Source organism: Martes martes (genome assembly GCF_963455335.1).
Source record: "Martes martes genome assembly, chromosome: 1".
Classification (NCBI taxonomy): domain Eukaryota; kingdom Metazoa; phylum Chordata; class Mammalia; order Carnivora; family Mustelidae; genus Martes; species Martes martes.
In genome coordinates, this window is record NC_137888.1 from 8280727 (window position 1) to 8301965 (window position 21239).

Below are 21239 nucleotides of genomic sequence, written 5' to 3' on the forward strand. Positions count from 1 at the left end.
GGGCTGAAAACTACTCAGGCTTGACCTCTGGTGTCTGTGAATGAAGTCAGTCTAGGGGAACAGAACACTAACAAGGAACTCAGACATTTCCAAGTCACAGTCTCGTCGTATACAGTGGCACTCACTGGTGTACACTTTCTGTCTGATTGCCAGTCCCTCATGCCTTTCCCTCGTTCCCCTTGTCCTTAACTACCAATCACCACCTTAGCTCTAGAAAATAAAATCTCCTCATTTGTGGGCATGTTTCTGTGTTATCTTGAAGGATAGAAAAAGAATGCAATACTTTATTTCGGGAGCTGTGATGGCCAGAGGAGAAGGGCACTCTTTAATGTTGTAGCTCTGGGGATTTTTCAAGAAGTATAATTTTTTTAAAAAATCATTGAGAAATAGCTTTTGGTGCAATGGTTTCAGGACACCAGCCTTTGGACCACCTGCATCCTGATTACTTGGGGCATAGCCAGTCTCTCTGGAGATTGGGATTCGATGGGTCTAGATGAGGCCTTAACATCTATGTGTTTTGTTTTTGTTTTTGTTTCCTTAAAACTCCACAGCAGGTTCTGACGTGCGTCTTTGTTAGAGGACCTAACCCTAGAGGCACCTTTGATTCTATGACCTTGACTCTATGGTCAGGATCCCACCTTGGTTGAGCTCGGTGGTTTCCAATAAAGACTGAGTCCTCTGTTAAAACTGAGTGAAAAATGCAGCACAAAACATCTAAGTATGTTCTCAGGTTTTTTCTAAAGTTTTAATGGAGATGATTGAGGCTCTTCAAATGGTTTCCCTTGTGACCTGTGTCTTGTTAAATGTGAGGAATGCTCTGTGAAATGTCAGGAGACCCGATCATTCTGGCTGATCTCTACCAGACCTGGCGCATACCTTCCTGAGAAAGTCCAGTGCGTGTCTAGCCTGACAGTCGGCGGGTGAGGGGGAAGCCTCAGTTCAGATTCATGGGCATAAATTCCTTAACTTAGTCCGTGGTAATGGGACTCACTGGTTGATCCCCACATGTTGTGAATGATACAGAATTGCAGACGCAAAGAGATTTGAGGCAGACCAGGAGTACGAAAGCCATTTCAAGAGGAAATAGAAAAGACTTCTCTAGGAATTGTCCGGTAGGATCATTAGCCAAAACGTTTTAGTTCTTGCTGATAGGCAAGACTTCAGTAGAGAGAGCATGGCCACAAAGCAAATGAATAAAAAAACTCAGATCCTCTCTAAGGGAGTAGATAATGTGTTAAATCTGTTAAAGACAACACAAAAAAATTACAGACCAATATCACTTCTGAGCCTTGATATGGAAGTAAAAAATATTAAGAAACAGAATCCAGCACCACATTAAAAAAATAACATACTGTGATCAAATATTTTTTTCCAGGAGTGCAAGGTTGGTTTGATATTAGAAAAAATGAATTAATATATTTATAGATATATTAGTTCTTTAATATGTTAATAGAGTGGAGGAGGAAAAACATACGGTTGTCTCCATAGACGCTGAAAAAGCATTTCATAAAATTCAACATCCTGTCTTGATAAATACATTCCCAAAATAAGAATTAATGGGTGTTTTCTTAATGTGATTGCATAATACTAAAGATAGTGTCTTAGTGGAGGAACCCTAAAAACTAAGGGTTCCACTAAGGACAGAAACAAGGAAAGGAGGATAGTCACTATCTCTACTTCTGCTTAACATTGTGCTTAAGGTATTGGCCAATCCAAATAGAGGCATAATTGAAAAGGAAGAACAGCTATCTCTATCTGCAGATGTTACAATAGTATGTCTGGAACACCTTAGAGAATCATTGGTTCTCTAACTCGAACAATAAAAGAATTCAATGAGAGAGCAAGATATAAAATTAATGTGTGGGAAGCTATAGTCTTTGTATATATAAACAGTAACCAACAAGATATATTATGGTATGCAATCACAAGAGCAAGAGGTAAGATAAAATACCTAATGAATGAACTTAACCAAAAAAATGTGTAAAATTTACGTGAGATGATTTTGAAACATGTCTCAAATCCACAAAAGTAACCTGGAAAAAATGTAAGATGTTGCCTACTGGTAGATAGGACAGTTCGAAATCACCAAAATATCAGTCCTCCCTAAGTTAATTTTTAAAAAGATTTCATTTATTTATTTGACAGAGACACAGCGAGAGAGGGAACATAAGTAGGGGGAGTGGGAGAGGGAGAAGCAGACTCCCTGCAACTGAGCAGGGAGCCTGATGTGGGGCTCGATCCCAGGACCCTGGGATCATGACTTAAGCCGAAGGCAGATGCTCAACTGACTGAGCCACCCAGGCACCCCTTTCCCTAAGTTAATTTATACCTTTAATGCACTTATGCAAAAAATACCATTTTTTAAATCAATAAGCTAGACAAATAGATGCTCACGTTTGTTAAGAAAAGTAAATATGCAATAAGTCAGGAAAACAATGAAAATGAAAAGCCATGAGGTGTTACTAGCCTTGCTGGATCTTAAAACACATTATAAAGCTTCTATAATTAAAACAGCATGATATTGGCATGTGAATAAATGGAAAGACCAGGAGCGCCTGGGTGGCTCAGTTGGTTGGGCGACTGCCATCGGCTCAGGTCATGATTCTGGAGTCCTGGGATCAAGTACTACATCGGGCTCTCTGCTTGGCAGGGAGTCTCTTCTCCCTCTGACCCTCCCTCTTCTCATGCTCTCTCTCTCTCTCAATTAAATAAATGGGGTCTTTTAAAAAAAAAAAGTAAAAAAAATATAAATAAATGGAAAGACCAGCAGAATGAAATATAAAGTCTAGAAATGGACCCAAGTGCACAGAGAAATGTAGTATTCGATAACGGTGATATCTCATATTTGTAGGTTAAAGGTAGACTTTTAAACAAATGATCCTGGACAATTTGACAGATATTCGGGGGGCAAAAGGATAAAATCAGACCCATCCCTTTCACCATACATAAAAATAAACCCCAAATCAATCAGGGATTTAAACTTAAAGTGAAATCCTATAAATATCAGAAACAAGTGGATGAGTTCCTATGGAACTTGGGTATAGGCTCTGAAGAAACACAAAAACAAGAGGCAGTAAAAGATTGATACAATCAGTTACATAAATATAAGAAAAAAATAAAACATTTTTGCATGGTAAAAACAAAACAAAAAAAAAACAAAACAAAAAAAACACCACCATAAACAAAATCAGAAGACAATAACCTGGGAGAAAATATTGGCAAGCCGCCACAGATAAAGCAATACCATTCCCTGATAGATAATGCCCTTTTAAAAATAGGCGAAAGACATGAACAGGTAATTCACACATACTGTATATATAAATGGCTCTTACACATAGGAAAAGCTCACAGGTAAGAGAAATGCAAATTACAACTACGATGAACACCAGCTCACACGGCTAAAATGGAAAAGGTGTGATGTCATGCTGTACTGGTGAGGTGGTGGGGGCACAGGTGTGCCATCCATGTGGCCGGTTCATTAGTAATGCAGGGACTCCCGCAGCATCTCACAAAGCTACAAACACATTCACCTTCTGACCCCGCATCCCAGTCCTAGGAATTTACCCGAAGATTCACTTCAACAACACAAAAATATGTGAGAACGAAGGTATTCACTCTGCTGTCTCTTGGAGATGACCTAAATGCCAATCTGTAAGACGGTTGTTGAATAAGCCGTGCTGTGTGCACACAGGGGGACACTCCTCAGCCTTGGAAGAGAATGGGGAAGAGCTCTAAGAACTCACAGAATGTTTCCAGGTCATAGTGATTGGCAGGGGGGGTGGTGGGAACCACAAAAGACAAGGAGTATCTGCAACATGGTAACTTTCTGCAAGGGAGAAAAGGGAGTAATGTGCAGGTATTCATTCATTTGTGCAGAAGGAAACACGGGGTGGAGTAAAGTCAGAAACGAATGACATCAGTTGAATTGTTATTTACAGAAAGGAGTTGGAGGGGGAATTGGGGGTAGACGAGCTGAATCAGGGAGCGTGACACTTCTCAGTAGGCTTTTCTGTATAGTTCTGATTCTCAGAACCAAGAATAAGAAAGAAACAAGAAATTACAATAGGAAAGAAACAAGGATGGGAGGAGCGACCCTATAATGGGACACAGAAGTACAATTAAGCCTGACCTTATTTTAGATGAATAACATAACCACACTAAGTGAAAGACATGAAGAGGGAGCCCAAGGAATTTGTAAACACAGAGTTTGACTGTGTACCCTCAGGCTAGAGACAAAAAAGAACTGCAGATGAATATTGAAGGCTGGTAACTGAGTTTGTTTTTCACAGTAGCATGGGGTCCGCAGTTCTGAAGCCACTTTCTGTGTATTACAGTGTTGAGCAAATAAGTAAAAATATCTGAGATAATGGGAGCCAGATTTCTCATTATTGGAGAAGGAAGTTACAAACATAGAGGGAGAATAGAATGGACCATGTGGTGTTGAATTGGAATTGGAGTTTTCAGTGGACTTCAGTGGTTTTTAAGGTGGATGGATGGATGGATGGGATGGGATGGGAGGTGAGGTCAGAGGGAGGAAGGAAGGGAAAAAGGAAGTAAGGAAGGAAACACTTTTTTGCTATTTCCTGGTATCCAGATCTCTTTTATAAATGTCATTTTGTGGGGTGCCTGGGTGGCTCAGTCAGTTTAAGCCTCTGACTCCTGATTTCAGCTCAGGTCATGATCTCAGGGTTGTGGGATGGAGCCCCACTTGGGCTCTCTGCTCAGTGTGAAGTCTGCTTGAGATTCTCTCTCTCCCTCTTGCTTTCCCCGCCCCTATCTCTCAAATAAATAAATACATAAATACATAAATGTCATTTTTTGCTGAAAGGAACCAGAGCTCTGTGGAGAAAAGGCTGATTCCAAGGCCAGGACGGAGAATTTTGAAAGTGAGTCAGAAACCTCTTCTTATGCCAGAAAGTAAAGAACCACTGAAAGATGACAGGGACATGTCAACAGGACCCAGGAGGAGCTTCCACCTGCCAGATCTGGGGCAGTTTTGAGCCTCAAAATAAATAATGACAGGGAAACATGTAATCTGTTAAATCAAATATGAATCCATAAATCCATTCTGACATAAATAAATAGATAAATAAGTGAGGGAGAAACGGGGTCTTCCTTATAGTAGCATCCCGCCCAGGAAACACAGAAGAACTAATGAAACCAAATCATTGTTTGGCAATCGTGCAATAAATCTATTCAAGCAAGATTGGTCCCTGGATACTAAAACTAGTAGGTTGCATGTTATGAGAAACATGATATTGATCTCTTCACTAGTACTTGTTAATTACGATGGGAAAACAGTAACTTTGCAGTGGAAAACCTGGCACATACTATCTTTTTTTTTTTTTTAAGATTTTATTTATTTATTTGACAGGGATCACAAGTAGGCAGAGAGGCAGGCAGAGAGAGAGGGAGAAGCAGGCTCCCCGCTGAGCAGAGAGCCCGATGCGGGACTCGATCCCAGGACCCTGGGACCGTGACCCGAGCTGAAGGCAGAGGCTCCAACCCACCGAGCCACCCAGGTGCCCCTGGCACATACTATCTTAACCGAGTGGATCAGGATTAACTCACCAGCACGGGACCCAGCATCTGTGCGGGCCTCCCGACATGATGCACCAGGAAGGATGCAGCCTTGCTAAGAGCTTTATTCTTGCCCAAGATGCTGGCCTGAGTCCCATCAGGAGGAGATTCCAGATCATCTAAATCAAGAGGCATTTTACAAAATACCCATGGGGCGCCTGGGTGGCTCAGTGGGTTAAAGCCTCTGCCTTCGGCTCAGGTCATGATCCTGGGGTCCTGGGATCAAGCCCACATCGGGCTCTCTGCTCAGCAGGGAGCCTGCTTCCTCCTCTCTCTCTCTGCCTGCCTCTCTGCCTGCCTCTCTGCCTACTTGTGATCTTTGTCTGTCAAATAAATGTATAAAATCTTAAAACAAAATAAAACAAAAAACCCCAAAATACCCGTAATGTCTAACACTCTTCCAAAAAGATCTCGATCATGAAAGACAAAGACTAAAGAATGGAAGCCGGTCAAGGGAGGTGACAGCTAACCTCACCAAGTGATCTGGGTTCGATCCCAAACCAGAAGGAAGGTTGTGCTTTACCATCCAGGGCATTGTTCGGGCAGTGGGTGAAATTTAAATACATTCTGTAGATGAGATCAGGACTTGGCAGACTGTGGTCCTCGGGCCAAATCTGGCCGGCTGCCCGTCTTTGTACCACTTACGAGCTCAGAGTGGTTTTTACATTTTTAAATGATTGGGAACAAAATGTAAAGAATAAAATCTCTATGACATTCTGGGAAAGACAGAACTGCAGAGACGATGAAGCTGTCAGGGGTTGGGAGGAGGAAAGGGGAGGATGAATAGTTGGGGTGCCAGGAACTGTTCCATGTAGGGGGTATACATTTGTCCAAATCTGTGAGGTTGTGCCGTACAAAGAGTGAACCCTAATATTAAACCATGGCCCTGGGGCGCCTGGGTGGCTCAGTGGGTTAAGCCTCTGCCTTCGGCTCGGGTCATGATCTCGGGGTCCTGGGATCGAGCCCTGCATAGGGCTCTCTGCTCAGCGGGGAGCCTGCTTCCCCCTCTCTCTCTGCCTGCCTCTCTGCCTACTTGTGATTTCTGTCAAGTAAATAAATAAAATCTTAAAAAAAAAACCTAACAGGTGGCCTTTCATCAATCATAATGTATCAGTATTGGTTCGTCAGTTGTAACAAACACATTGCACTAAGATGATGTGTAAATAATAAAGAAGCAGGGGCAGGGACGGGGGAGGGCGAAGGTGTCTCTGGGGACTCTCTACATTCTGTAAGCCTACAGCTGCTCAGAAAATAAAGTCTGTTACAGGGTACCTGGGTGGCTCCGTTGTTAAGCATCTGCCTTCGGCTCAGATCATGATCCCAGGGTTCAGAGATCGACCCCAGCATCGGGCTCCCTGCTCAGTGGTAGGAAGCCTGCTTCTCGCTCTCCCACTCTCAAATAAATAAATAAAATCTTTAACATTTTTTAAAAATTAAGTCTATTAATTTTTTTAAAAAATACTATGTTGGTGTTGACACATGAACAGTATATGAAATTTACATCTTTTTTTTTTTTTAAAGATTTTATTTATTTGACAGATACACAGCAAGAGAGGGAACACAAGCAGGGGGTGTGGGAGAGGGAGAAGCAGGTTTCCCGCTGACCAGGGAGCCCGATGCAGGATGCAGGACTCGATCCCAGGTCGCCAGGATCATGACCTTATCTGAAGGGAGACACTTAACAATGGAGCTACCCAGGTGCCCCGAAATTTAAATTTCTGTGTCTATAAAGTTTTGCTGAACACAGCCACACTTACTTATGTAAATGTGTTGTCTGTGGCTGCTTTCTGTGCCTGGACTGTGGGGCTGAACAGTTCCTACGGAAACCCAGTGGCTCGCAAAGATTAAACTGTTTACTGCTTGGCTTTTCATAGGATAAGTTTGCTGACCCCCAGATTAGATAATAGTGTTATATCACAGTATGAAGTTCCCGATTTTGATCATTGTACTCTGATTACATAAAATAAGCCCTAAATTTTTAGGAAAGACACACTGACATACAGAGGGATAAAGAGATGTGATGGCTGCAACTCTCACATAGCTCAGGGAAGAAAAATGAGGGACGGACAGACAGACGGAACAACCTGTGTGGTAAGGAGTGAATATTTGGGAAATCTGGGTGCCAAGGGAGAGTCCTGTAGGAATTCCTTATATGTTGAAAGTCTACCCAGTGCCTGCAGGAAAACGGTTCCCAGATGTCGGCTCGCCACGTGCTCAAGAAGCACCAGCGTCTGTCTCCTGAGCTGGCAGCCCCGCCTCCCAGCAGAAGGCCCTCTGTTGGGGTAGACGACTCATGGTGATGGTTGTGGACACGCTCCGTGGGGAGCCCCTCCACATCCAGCTGCAGGGGATGGACTCTGATCGGCCTGAGTGGTGGGTTGAGAAGATCCTATAACTCTTAGTGGAGGGTTTAGCACATTGTCTGAGTTCCTGTGTTTGGTAGTACAGGGAAGGCTGGTGTCCAGGAGGGGAGGATCTAGGGTCAGGACCGCTGTTGGACACGGTCACGGACATAGCTGTCGGTGCCGTGACGGTCTCCAAATACATAGCCTCCTGTCCACCTGCGAATTCTGTAACTGTATCGAAGGTAGAAAGAGGTGATGCTCAGGTCTAGTGTCGGGGTAAGAAATAGTGGTGTGTGTTCATCTGGATTGAATAATACTGACCAGCATCGATAAATGCTTGGTCTGCTAGACGGTTGCCCCTTTCTGAATGCTGGATCCACAGGCCTTCTTCCCTGCGAGCCATGAAATGATTTAGTAGTGGAGGTGCAATCATGATGTGGGAGGTGGGGAACATTAGCGGAAAACCCGGGAGTGGTTGCCATGCTACGAGATACGGGAATTAAACAGCATCTCCAGCAGAGGGTCCGACCCACCGGCCTCCCTCAACAGAGGTATGGGTGGGGCCTTTGCTTCTGGGGGGTCCTGGAGGGGGGGGGTCGTCCAAATTCCCATTTCGCCTACAGTTGAACACCAAAAGAGAGGACAGCGAACAGGATGTAAAGTGTATTTATTTACAGTATTCCAAGAGTGGACTGGTAACAGGTTGTTAAAGCTTTAAATGTCAAAGCCAGAAGATAAGGGAAGAATATGTTAACGGAACTGCCGTATTCTGTGCCTCTGTGCGTCAGCAGCCAAAATTAACGGCAAGTAATCACCTAAAAGTGCTGTCTTTTTTTTTTTTTTTTAGAATTTATTTATTTGACAGAGATCACAAGCAGGCAGACAGAGAGAGAGGAGGAAGCAGGCTCCCTGCTGAGCAGAGAGCCTGATGCGGGGCTCGATCCCAGGACCCTGAGATCATGACCTGAGCTGAAGGCAGAGGCTTAACCCACTGAGCCACCCAGGCACCCGAAAGTGCTGTCTTTAAAAAGTCAGCCCATTAGGGACACCTGGGTGGCTCAGTCGGTGGAGTGTCTCCCTTCGGCTCAGGTCATGAGCCCCTGGTCCCGGGATCGAGCCCCGCCTTGAGGGAGCCTGCTTCTCCCTCTCCCTTTGCCACCCCCTACTTGTGATTTCTCTCTCTCTCTCTTTCAAGTTAAAAAAAAAAAACAAAAAAACCTTATAAATAAATAAGTAAAATTCAGCCAAGTGGCTAGTTCAACCAACAGCTTATAGCTTCACCGAGGGTGTTCAGAGACCCGAGAACTGAAAGGGAGTATTTTCCAACCCCAGTTACCAGTGTCAGTCTAAATGCTTTGTAGGCCCATGCGCAGATGTCAGTGCACGTCTAGATAAGAATGGGGGGATGTACAGGGGAGAGGCCATTATCTCTAGCATTTTTGGAGAGTACTAAAACACGCACACATTCCACTGCTCCCCCCTCTTCCTGACCACCGTCTTCTTTAACCCCAGGAAGGAGTCACGGGAGGTCTTCTGACAGCAGGAAGTTCTAGGATCCACGCAACAAAGAGAAAGGGCTGTGTTTAAGCACCCACCTAGTGCCAACCCCCTGCCTGTATTCTGTTTCCTTCTTACGGAAACCAGAAGAAATGTTCCGTTTCCCGAATGACCTGAGAGATTTAGAGAGAGGGAGCCCCTTCCTCGATGTCAGTTTCGCCAGCACTGGGATTTGAATTTGAATCTTGATCTGATTCCCTGTGTGACTCTGCTCTGCTGGGGTGTTTGCAAAGTTCCTGGGGAACCTGTCCTTTCCTGCCAGGAGCCCCCCGATACTCGCCCAACGTCTCCAGGTCCCTGGGTGGCACCGTGCTTCCTTGGGACTGTCAACCCCAGCTTTGCACCCACACGCCTCCCTGCCCGTTCAGAAGTCACCGCGGCATCCCCGTGCATCCTAGAGCCCTCCACGCTCCTCGCTCCGTTTCCTGTGGCGGTGTTACAAAAGCCGCTGTGCTTTTTTCCCTAAAGACAGTGCTGCACATTCTTACATTGAAGGCAGCTTTAACAAAACAAAAACAAACAAACAAACAAAAATTGCATGGATAGAATCCGACTTTTTAAAAACAAAAATATCTTTGAAATTTTAGCTTTTTAACTTTAAAAAAAGTACTGCCTGAATATGATGGTTGGCGTTTGCCATCTCATATATTTTTTAAAGTTTCTGAAATGAAGTCTAGCGCTGTTTCTTTTGAACTACGTAGGTGTCAGTGGGGTTATGAATAGCGGGGATTTATCTTCCAGTAAAGTCTTTAAAAATCAGAAATAGGGACTTATAAACGTCTGACTTTCTGGGTCCTCCTTCTGCCTCATCCCTACCCCCTTAACTGGGTTCTTTTTCACAGAAAGCATGGTGGGTAGGGGGGTGCTGTCTGAGAGTGTGTCTTTGTGAATGCCAAGAATAAAGGAGATGCCAGAGCTGAAACTACCAGGGGGAAAAGACATCAAAGAAAACACACAGCTTGTGCGTCAAGAACACGAGTCGATGCAGCTCCTCCGTGGCCCAAGGATGCCGGCAGCCTCGGGCACGCCGCCTCCCCAGCCCGGAGGCCGTCTGTGCAGGGACAGTGAGCAGACTCAGCCTGTCTGCAGTGCACGGGGCTCGGGCTCCCCAGGGAGGGAGAGTGAGGGGCAGGCACCAGTGAACGTGCACCGTGTGCATTTCGGGGGGCGGGAGGGGGGTCCATACAGCGAGCCTGGCAAAAACCCAGCGGGTGGGCTGCCCTCACATCGCAAAACTACGGTCTCTCCAAAGAGATGAGCTTGTTCAACCAGGAAGCGGGCGGGTGTGTGCTTGACCCACTTAGAGCAAAGCTGAGTTTAAACACATCTTTTTTAAAATAGCGTTTTTCCTGGTTATAAAATGAATGCACCCCGAGTGTAGAAATACTAGGAAACCCAGAAAAGGATAAAGAAGAAAATAAAAGCCGCTTGAAATCCCCCCGCCCAGAGATGACAGGGGACAACGTAAAGAAGAAACTGAAATCGCGATGTGCTGGTTCCACGTCCATCTTCTGGGGATGCTGCCGTGTGTCCTGTGCACTTCTAGAAATGCACACGGGAAGAAACAGCTTACATAAGTGGGACCAAACGTGCTATTTCCAAGCGTTCTTTCTTTATGGTCCGTGTGATGAGAATGTACGGAACCAGACCTCGTATACAGCATCATTTTCATAGCTCCACAGTAAGGAATTGCTCCAGTCATCAGAAACCTACTTTGTAAAATATATCTGTGTATTTGTTTAAAAGAGGAGAAAGTTTAGAAGAATATACACTTTTAGTGAGAAGGGGGACTTATTTTCTGCTTTGTACTTTTCTGTTGTTGGTTTTTTTTTTTTTTTTCAAATAATTACACTCCTTAAAATAACCAGAGCTAATACTGTGCTGTATTTTTTTTTTTAAGATTTTATTTATTTTCAAGAGAGTGAGAGCACAAGCAGGGGGAGAGGGAGAAGCAGGCTCCCTGCTGAGCAGAGCGCTCGATCCTAGGACCCCGGGATCATGACATCAAGACCTGAGCTGAAAGCAGATGCCTCACCGACTGACCCACCCAGGCGCCCCTTGTGCTGTATTTCTCAGCAACTTAAAAAAGTATATTTTAAAACATCATTAGATCCATGCTGTGTATAGGGTTTTGCCTTCTGATTAAATCAGCTGTCGGAGTCCAGTGGGCTTCTTGCCTGTATCACTGATGGCTAGTTGATAGTGTTCATGTGAGGATGCTATGAGGTTTTCGTGTTGTTTCCAACTTTTCACGTTGTGAGGCTGTGATGAACAGTTGTGCCCCTGAGTTATTTTGTATCCCTGTCTGAATACTGCTCAGGATGCATTCCTGGAAAGATGGTCACTGGGTCAGAAGGTGTAAAATTTTTAAGGCTCTGGTTGCACGTAAATGAACAGATTGGTTTTAAGAATTTCTACTCCTTAATACTATCAAATACACTCTTGCTCATAATAAAATGGGTGCTATAGATAACTCTTACTGTCTTATTTAATTTAATTTTTAAAAAAGATTTTATTTATTTATTTGAGAGAGAGAGAGATCACAAGTAGGCAGAGAGGCAGGCAGAGAGAGAGGGGGAAGCAGGCTCCCCGCTGAGCAGAGAGCCCAATGCAGAGGCCCATCCCAGGACCCTGAGATCATGACCTGAGCCGAAGGCAGAGGCTTAACCCACTGAGCCACCCAGGCACCCCTGTCTTATTTAATTTTAAAGCAGATCTTTTAGTTCTTTTCTTAGAAATATTTATGAAGAATTAATTACTAATAATATCTCTAAACATTAAAAGCCATGCTTTTTTTGCCAGAATTTTTTGGAATAATTTTTAAGGATAACCAATCATCTTAAAGAAATTTTAAAATAAAAAATCATCGGGGCGCCTCTCTGCCTACTTGTGATCTCTCTCTCTGTGTGTCAAATAAATAAATAAAATCTTTTAAAAAAATAAATAAAATATTAAAAATAAATAAAAAATTAAATCATCGTAATAAGGCCTAATAAATAATAAATAAAGCTTAAATAAATCTCCCTCCCTCCCTTTTCTATGAGTTTTATGTAGTTGGAATAAAAGTATATGTCGTTTTGTATATTTAGGTTTTTTTATTTAGCAGAGTGTTGCAAGCCTTTCTTCCCACACGCTCCTCATAACTATCATTTTTAATGACCGTGAATTATTCGGTTGACCTCACCTGCCACAACGTACTCAACGTTTCCCTGTTGAACATTTAAGTTATTCCCACATTTTTACTTTCGTAGCACCGTGGGGAATGTGGACTGTTTCCTTGGGTTTGAATGCCCCCCAAATGGATCGCCTGGGTCTGAATTTAAATTGTTCATTCAGAATTTTCACACACGTTCCTACTGGCCTGTCCTCTAGCTTAGTCTTAATTCTTTAAGGTTTATTCCAACCACCTGGTGAAATGGAGGGTGTTCCCGTTGGCAGGGCACCCACTAGCTGCTGTGAAGTCCTCGGGAACCAAAGTGGTCACATTGGCAAAGTGACAGAGCCCTTTTCCCGCATGCCCCGTTGGGAAACTCGAGGGAGCGCACGGATCCGCCGGTCTCCGAAACCTCTCATTCCACATCCTTCGCAAACCAGAAAAGAGACTCCACAGCGGCAGGGACCCGGTTGCTATATCACCCCCTCCTTTCTTTTCTTTTTTTTCCTTTTTTCCTTTTTCTGTTGCCTTTTGTGAGAACATCCCCAGGCCGGGATGGGAAGGCATTATCTGCTGTCTCCTTTCTGCTAAAACAAACTCCAGCGACTTCGTTTTCAGAAATGCAAAATTCGTAAGTTCATAAATGCCTCTTTGTTGACCGTGAGCCGTGGGGTTTGGCCCCTAGAGTTATCTCAGATAGCGCAAATAAATCTGGCGGCCTCCAGTTGTCTCAAACTGAGCATTACCTCCCTCCCCCGTTGTCCCCTCCTTGCAGAAATTTCCTCTTGGCCTTCAGCTGCACAAACTCCGTCTTCTCATCAATATGCCCTGTTAACTGCTGCCAAACCTCCGGCAGTTGACTGCATATGTTCCCTTAATCATTTCTCTTTGTTCTAGAAGTCTGTGTTTGGTTTCTAAGCCACCCCCCCACCCCCTCGCCTAATTCCGCCATCACCATCCTTGGCTGTGCACACGACTGTCTACTGTCTACGTGTTTATTTAAAGAACATCCTAGATGGCCTGCCATTGAGAGGGTTTTTGCAATCTGCTCGCAACGTGCTAAGTCATCCCCCACCCTCTCCCCTAGAAAAGTGCATGAGCTGCTGCCCGCAGCCTTCGGAGCCCAGGTGAGGGAGGGGTTTAAGGAACTTTCTGGAAAGCATGAGGCTCCAAGAAGACAGTGTTACGTCCCTGCACGGACAAAGATTCCTTCTCTGTTTTCCGCTGGTCCAGCCCAAGAAAAGGACGCTTTATTCTTGGAGCCCAACAGTGTACAAGAACGGCCGGTCTCAGTGGCTTATTCATGGGGTCCAAGAGAAATACTTCTGGAGCTGTGCTTCTTGCACGATGAAAGTGGGCTTGGCACGCGTACGGCGGCCGGCCTGCTCGCTGGGAATGCCCCGTGCCGGTGGCACCCACCGCCCCCGCCTGACGTGGCCCGGCTCCTCTTAGCAAGCGAGGGGGTCTTCTGGGCTCCCTGTGATCACGGTCTGCACACACCGGTGCCGAGCTCTGCCGGCCGGCAGTGCGCAGGGCGGCACTGTGTTGTTGTTCCCTGCTCGTAAGTGTGTTTCTCCTCTTACCCCTTGTAGACCCCCCCACCCCCTACCCTGAGCCCAGAGAGCAGCGGAAGAACCACCAGATCAGGGGTTCAGGGCCCTTTCTCCTCGGCTCGGGGAGTGCTGTAGAACCCTGGAAACTTATTGGAAGCTTCCTACAAATACCATCTCTCTGTCTCTCTCTCCTCCCTCCCCCGCCTCTTCCTTCCCCCAAAAGTATTTCAGAGAGTCCCCAGCACCTGCACAGACAGTGGACCAACCTGATTTTTGCTCTGTTTCATAAATCCTACCACGAACCATGCCCGCTCAGGACCTGGTCAGCACCTTTTGGGAATGCACAGGAAAGCCTTCCTAACACAGAGTTAAAATATGTAGAAAGTAGCTGGGAGGAAATTCTCGGTGTGAGGGATTTCCCCCCGCCCCCCACACTTTCCTTTTCTGAAGGAAAAAAAAAAGGTTAATGTTGACTCATTTGGTGGAGATATAAGGCACTTTCCTACCTATCCCCAAAGGGAAGTTTGCGTTCTTTTAAATGAAACCATTTTAAAAGCAGAACTCAAGCCTGAAATGATCCAAGGTTCTCGGACTTCTCAGAAGGTGTAGATTTATTTACTATAGTTAAAACATAATTAGTTCTCAGGGGATAGTGTATCTTTTAAACGGCTTTATTGCCACCATATTGGCTTTCTGAATAATCAGAAACTTCTGTTATGATTATGTTCTAGCGTTCGGACAGAAACACACCGTAAGTAGAAACAAATGTCAGGAACTGCTAGTTGTCACTCGGAGAAGGGACACCACATCAGGGGGGAAAGAAAGAACGTCTCGATAGGATATTCCAAAGAAATAGAATCGAACAGCGTCTTTTTTTTTTTTTTTTTAGGATTTTATTTATTTATTTGACAGAGAGACACACGAGAGAGGGAACACAAGCAGGGGGAGTGGGAGAGGGGGATGCAGGCTTCCTGTTGAGCAAGGAACCTGATGTGGGGTTCGATCCCAGGACCCTGGGATCATGACCTGAGCCGAAGGCAGACGCTTAAGGACTGAGCCACCAAATCAAAAACATCTTAAATGAACTAACAGCTCAGGCAGGCACCCCAAACCCCACTCTTTTTGGATTCAATGGTATTTTCTTAGTCTCTTCTCCTTTGTTATCAGAGGCTGGAAATGGGGTCAGCAGCCCTCGAGACCCGGGAAATGGCCCCTTTTCTTCCCCACACACGTCCACAGATGAGTGCAAACAGGGTCCGTAAGCTCCGCAGTCGTGTCCCTGTTCTGGCTGACCAGTCTTTCCCACCGTTTGCAGGTTGATGTTTGAGATCCCGCAGGAAATGGGGTTAATAGCCATCGCAGTCCGCCAAACGCAGGGCAAAGGTGAGTCATCTTTTGTTATCGTTTCTGTTGTTCTGTTTTCTAAAATCTGTGACTCTCGTGGCCAGATTGCCGATTGAGTGGGTGTGCGATCACAGAGAAGACTCAAGTCAGGAGTGCTTGTTTTCAGACCCCGGAAAATGGAGGAAGAGGGAGGGAAACTGATCAGAAGGCCGAGTCTTGGTACAATTAAAGCTTTCTCTTGAACCGGGATGGTTATTAATCGCGGGACATTCGCTGGGGATGCTTTTAACATTCCGACACCTACATCTTGTAAATTCTTTCAGACACATTGTAAGCATTGCAAGTGTGTGAATCGTTACTGTGTTACAGAGACATTTATTTGCCCGAAGGTTCTCTGGGAGGTGCCTTCTGGGTCCCTGTTGAGTGTCCCGTGGAGAGCCTTTTCGTCTGCCAGCCCCCACCCCGGCCGCACGGCAAAGTCCATGAGCAGTGGTCAGTGCCCCTTCACAAAGTGACCGCAGAGAAGCCAACAGCTGCTCCCAGCTTCCCCTACCTGCTGACCCTCGGAAACGAGAGCCCGCATCCTCCCAGAATCCACCCAGGGTCCAACCGCAAGCAGACTCTGTGCTCGGTGGTCCTGCCGGAGGCACTTGGGCCCCCTGCCCCCGCCCCCATGGTGCCAGGCCAACCCAAACGTGCTTTTAACTCTCAGAGGCTCTTATGCCTTTCTAAGAAGGAGGAACGAAATAAGAAATTCACTGTTTTCCACTTCTTTCCTTTGAACACGTCTTTTGAACATAACTCAAAGAGAAAATTCATTTTATCCAAAGCTGGGGTGGGTGGGGGGGCTCAATATGGTGGTTAAAAAAAAGAATGTAGAAGAACTTCCTCTCATTTTGAGCATTTTCTTTTCTTCTATTTTAGGAAAAATAACTGAGAGTTAATATCAGAGATTGCTTTTTAAAGCCCGCTTCCTTTCTTCCCCCGCCCCTGTATAACAGTGAGATGTAACTCACAGACCATAAAGTTCTCCCAATTCAAGTATACAATTCTGAGGTCTTTAATATTTTCACAGGGTTGTGGGACCATCACCACAATACGGGTCACTTCTAAACTGTGGTGTCCAGGACCTCTCCTGGACCAGGACAGACCCGGCCCAGTTTCCCCACTGTCTCTGTTTTTGCCGGCATTACCAGATGGTGACAATTAAGCTGACAGTCATGTTCAGACCCTGTAGGACTTTGAATCATCAAAGCGTAAATGATCCGCTCACTGAGGCAGAACACTCCATGACTTACCAGAAACCGTTCAGCAACACAGCACCAGACTTTAAAACGCTTCTCTGTTCTTGAGTTAGCCCCAGAACCTCCAAGCATCTTCATCAGTGCGGGCTGATCACACGTGGGGCTCTGAGTCTGGGGCCCATTTTCAGGCACTGTGCATGTGACTGTCCACGTGGCGAGGTGGCCGCTTTCCTGATGGGGACCTCTGTGTTCCAGGGCGGGGAGCGAACGCTTGGCTGAGCCCCTTGGGGTGCGCCCTGTCCACCCTGCTCATCTCCATCCCGCTGAGATCCCAGCTGGGACAGAGGATCCCATTCGTCCAGCATCTGATGTCCCTGGCCGTGGTGGAGGCGGTAAGATCCATCCCTGAGTACCAGGTATGTGAGACCTGCCGGCCCTCATACCCACCCTGCAGATCTCAGTTGGGGTTGGTGTGTGGATGTGTCCGGATGACCCCTGCGTGTAGAGTTGCACGCTGCTCTTGGCAAAGCTGGCAGCAGAGTGCTCGCTCCTGGAGTTTTAAAAGCACCGTCAGCTCTTAGAGTGGCTCTGGGTTCACCGGGATGGGTTTATTTCCCAGAATTCCCTTTCTGTGCTATTGTCAGGTTGCTCAAGCATCTTAGGGCAAACCTCCTTTTCTCCCCGCTCCTTTAACTGAAGCACATCAGACTGACATCCACACTGTTGTGTCTTCTGGTGAAAAGGCTTATTGTATGGAGCTAAACAGCCTTCTCATTCCCTGTCTTCATTTAGCACCGTCTGTGCTCAGCAGAACAGCTCTTGTCTGTGGCTGCCCAGGTTAAACATGGGGGTTCATTTGGGGTGTCTGCTCCCCACCGTAGGGACAGAGGTGCCTGCTTCATCATTACCATCGATGCTTCTGCATCAATTAGTAAGGAGACAAGGAGGAGGGCGATTAATAGAGTTTTCTTAGACGAATTTCATGTGAATATCAAAAGGGGGTTCCTCCCCAACCTCCCTCCCACCTACATTTCTTGCATCAAGCTGAACACGATGATAGTATTAATTCCTGAAGCAAGAGGCTAAGATCATGACTTTGAAAGGGGCCTGACCTCGTGTTTAACAGGGAAGCTGTCCTCCCATACGACGTGGTCGTGGCCTCATGGTCACCGTGTGTAGGACTAGGGATATGTTTCCCAGATCACGTCAAGTCCCTGGCACGCACGCTGGAATGTGACATTTATAGCAGCATTCAGCATCCTTGCGCTCTATATCTGGAGGGCCTGGGCTCCTCCAGCTGTCACACACCTTCACAGGTCAGCCTCATAGAAGGCAGTTGAGAAGATAAAGTTCTGTCGTGGGGCACATATTTTTAATCCTAGCAGCAGGTTCATTAGTCTTAGGAAAATAATTTAAAATTTACATTGGGCTGCCTGGGTGGCTCAGTCGGTTAAACGTCTGCCTTGGGCTCAGGTCATGATCCCAGGGTCCTGGGATCGAGTCCCACATCAGACTCCCTGCTCAGCAGGGAGCCTGCTTCTCTGCCTGCCATTCCCCCTTGTGCTCGCTCACTCTCTCTGACCAGTAAATAAATAAAATCTTTTTTAAAAATTTAAAGTTTACATCAAGTGCCCTCCTTAATGCCCATCACCCAATTACCCCATTCCCCCATCCATTCCCCTCCAGCAACCCTCAAGCGCTGAGTGTTATATGCAACTGATGAATCACTAAATTCTACTCCTGAAGCTAAGAATATACTATATGTTAACTAAATTGAATTTAAATAAGTTTTTTAAAAAAAGAACAATGCTAAGAAAAACATGCAAAAAAATAATATTTATCAATTTCATGTATCATAAAGCATTATATTCTAAAAAAGGAAGAATATTAAGAAAAGCATGCAAAAAACAGTATTAATCATTTCATGCAAACTATTATAAAGCATTATTATCTTCTTTAAAAAAATAAAATTATGGGAGGGGGTGGGGGAAGAGGTAACTGGGTGATGAACATTAAGGAGGGCATGTGATGAATGAGCACTGGGGGTTAAATAAGACTGATGAATCACTGAACTCTACCTCTGAAACTAATAATACACTCTATGTTAATTAATTGATTTTAAATTTAAAAAAGGAAATTTAAAAAATGGTAGGAAACAAGAAAAAAATATATAAATAAAATTTAAAAAAAATTTTTTTAAAGATTTTATTTTTATTTATTTGACAGACAGAGATCACAAGTAGGCAGAGAGGCAGGCAGAGAGAGAGGGGGAAACAGGCTCCCCACTGAGCAGAAAGCCCGATGCGGGGCTCGATCCCAGGGCCCTGGGATCATGGCCTGAGCCGAAAGCAGAGGCTTTAACCCACTGAGCCACCCAGGTGCCCCTAAAATTTAAAATTTAAGTCTGTTTAGCTTTTTCCTGGCTTTGATCATGACCTTGTAGCCTCGCATGTTAACTGAGCGAGCATTCTCTGAGTGCCTCCTGGGCGGGGAGGCCATGCCAGGCGTTGTGGGCAGCGAGATGGGAGGTGGGAAGCTTGCCCTCTGGGAAGGAGGGTGGCGGGGGGGGGGGTACGCCACCTCCTCCTTGAGGAGCTCCCACCCAGGTTCCTGTCCTGTTTCTGCATTTGTGCAGCTCAGTCTCACCTGTGTGGTGTGACTTTGGTCTGGGATTGGGTTTATTCTGGTTTTATTTTACTTTCAGTTTTACTGAGATAGAATTAACAAACTCTACCGTGTAAATTTGAGGTGTGCAGCGTAATGACTTGGCATACATATATTGTGGACTAATTACCGCGTCAAGTTAACCTCCTTCACCTCCTAGAGTCACCCAAAAAGCATTTTCTCCCCTTGTGATGAGAACTTTTAGGATTTACTTTCTTAGTATTTTCTAAAATTTTTTATTTAAATTCAATTTAATGAACATATATTGTATTATTAGTTTCCAGGGTAGAATGTAGTGACTCATCAGTTGCCTACAACACCCAGTGCTCATTCCATCACATGCCCCCCTTAATGCCCATCCCCCAGTTACCCCATCCCCAGCCTCCCCTCCCCCTTAGTGTTTCTTTTGGACAGAGCTGTTGGCCTACATAGTACAGCTCCAGGATGGTTGGAATAGGCCCCAGTTGCATAGAGTTTGCCTTGCTTATGTCCTTGGCCAGATGTCCCTCTCAGCACACAGATCATGCCCGTCTCCCTGGACCAGAGCTGGTGTCCCGGGAACGCCTGCTGTTCCTTCCAGAACCCTAGTTGCATTGCCTGCTGTCTGTCCCGCGTTCCTTCTGTCCGCGAGGTCCCCGCTGGGTGCCTCCACCCCCACATTCCTACTTCTGCTGTCCTCCCCGCACCTGCAAGTTCTGTTTGCCCTGGGAGGCCCAGCTCCGGTGCCATTACCAGAAACCTCTGGCTACGAACTCCCTCCTCTGAGTAACCTTTCGGCATTTTGCAGTTCTGAGCTGCTTTTTTGGTGTCTCGCACGGATCGCTCGGAAGCAGAGTGATTCTTGTCCCTGTGCCATCTCCTGTAAAGTAACCAGCGACTTGAACGCAGGATTAGTTTTCTGCCCGTGCAAAGGGCCTAACACGGTGCTGTATGCCTGGGAGGCCCGCTGCAGCTGTTGGAATAAATGATTGAGATGGTGAGACAGAAGCACGCAGCCTTTCTCTGCGTCTTGAAGTAGAGGGCATTGTTTACTTGCACGAGAACCCACGATTTCGTAAGCTGCAGCATTAACTAACTAGGTCCAAAAATGTGAAATAAAACAGGTGCCCAGGGGCAGGACCAGCACAGAGGAGAGCGGAGCTGCCGCTTCCGTGCCGAGGGAGCGGTTTCCAGGCCTGGGCAGGGACTGTGCTGGGCACAGGGAGGACCCGGAAGGGCAAGAGAGGACAAAGAAAGGGACCTGGGAGAGTGACCAGAAACGCCGCCTGTATTGCCCAGCGTCCCCTGGGACAAGGTGGCAGAATGCACCCCCATTGAGATCCCTGTTCAACCACAGAAAAAAACCACGAAGCTCCCTGCCGGTTACAGGTCCTGGTGCACACTCTCCGCTTACTTACACTTTTGTTCTTTTGTGCTTCTGATTTCTTCTCCCACCTAGAGCGCTCTGCTAAGGCAGAGGAGCTTCTGAAGAACAGAAGCGCATTCCATCTGGCCACCGTGCAAAGCAGGCTTTGTTGGAGGGAAGGAAACGAATTTCTTGCTTGCAGCAGGCTACATAGCTACTGTTAAGCACCTGGGGTGGGGTGGGGGGGTGGTATCAGAAAGCCCCGGGTTCGAATCCCAGCTCTGCTGCTTCTGAGTGTAACCTCAGGCAAGCCAGGCCAGTCTCTCCCCGCTTCAGTGTCTTCCTTGTTAAATAGAAGTGAAACTAGTACCCCCACGTGGGTTTGGTGTAAGTAATCTACAGACCAGTGCTGAGGTGGGGCTCGGTGCTGGGCAGGCCCTCAGGGAAGGAAGA

At 46.0% G+C, this 21239-nt stretch overlaps 1 protein-coding gene across 1 annotated transcript in view; it reads left to right on the forward strand.

Moving 5' to 3' along the window:
* Positions 1-21239, forward strand: part of HLCS (holocarboxylase synthetase) — a 210290-nt gene that overhangs the window by 181160 nt on the left and 7891 nt on the right. Inside the window, exons 7-8 of the mRNA XM_080800458.1 lie at positions 15505-15572; positions 17033-17193. Coding sequence (XP_080656584.1) covers positions 15505-15572; positions 17033-17193 — 229 coding nt within the window. The remainder of the gene's footprint in view (positions 1-15504; positions 15573-17032; positions 17194-21239) is intronic.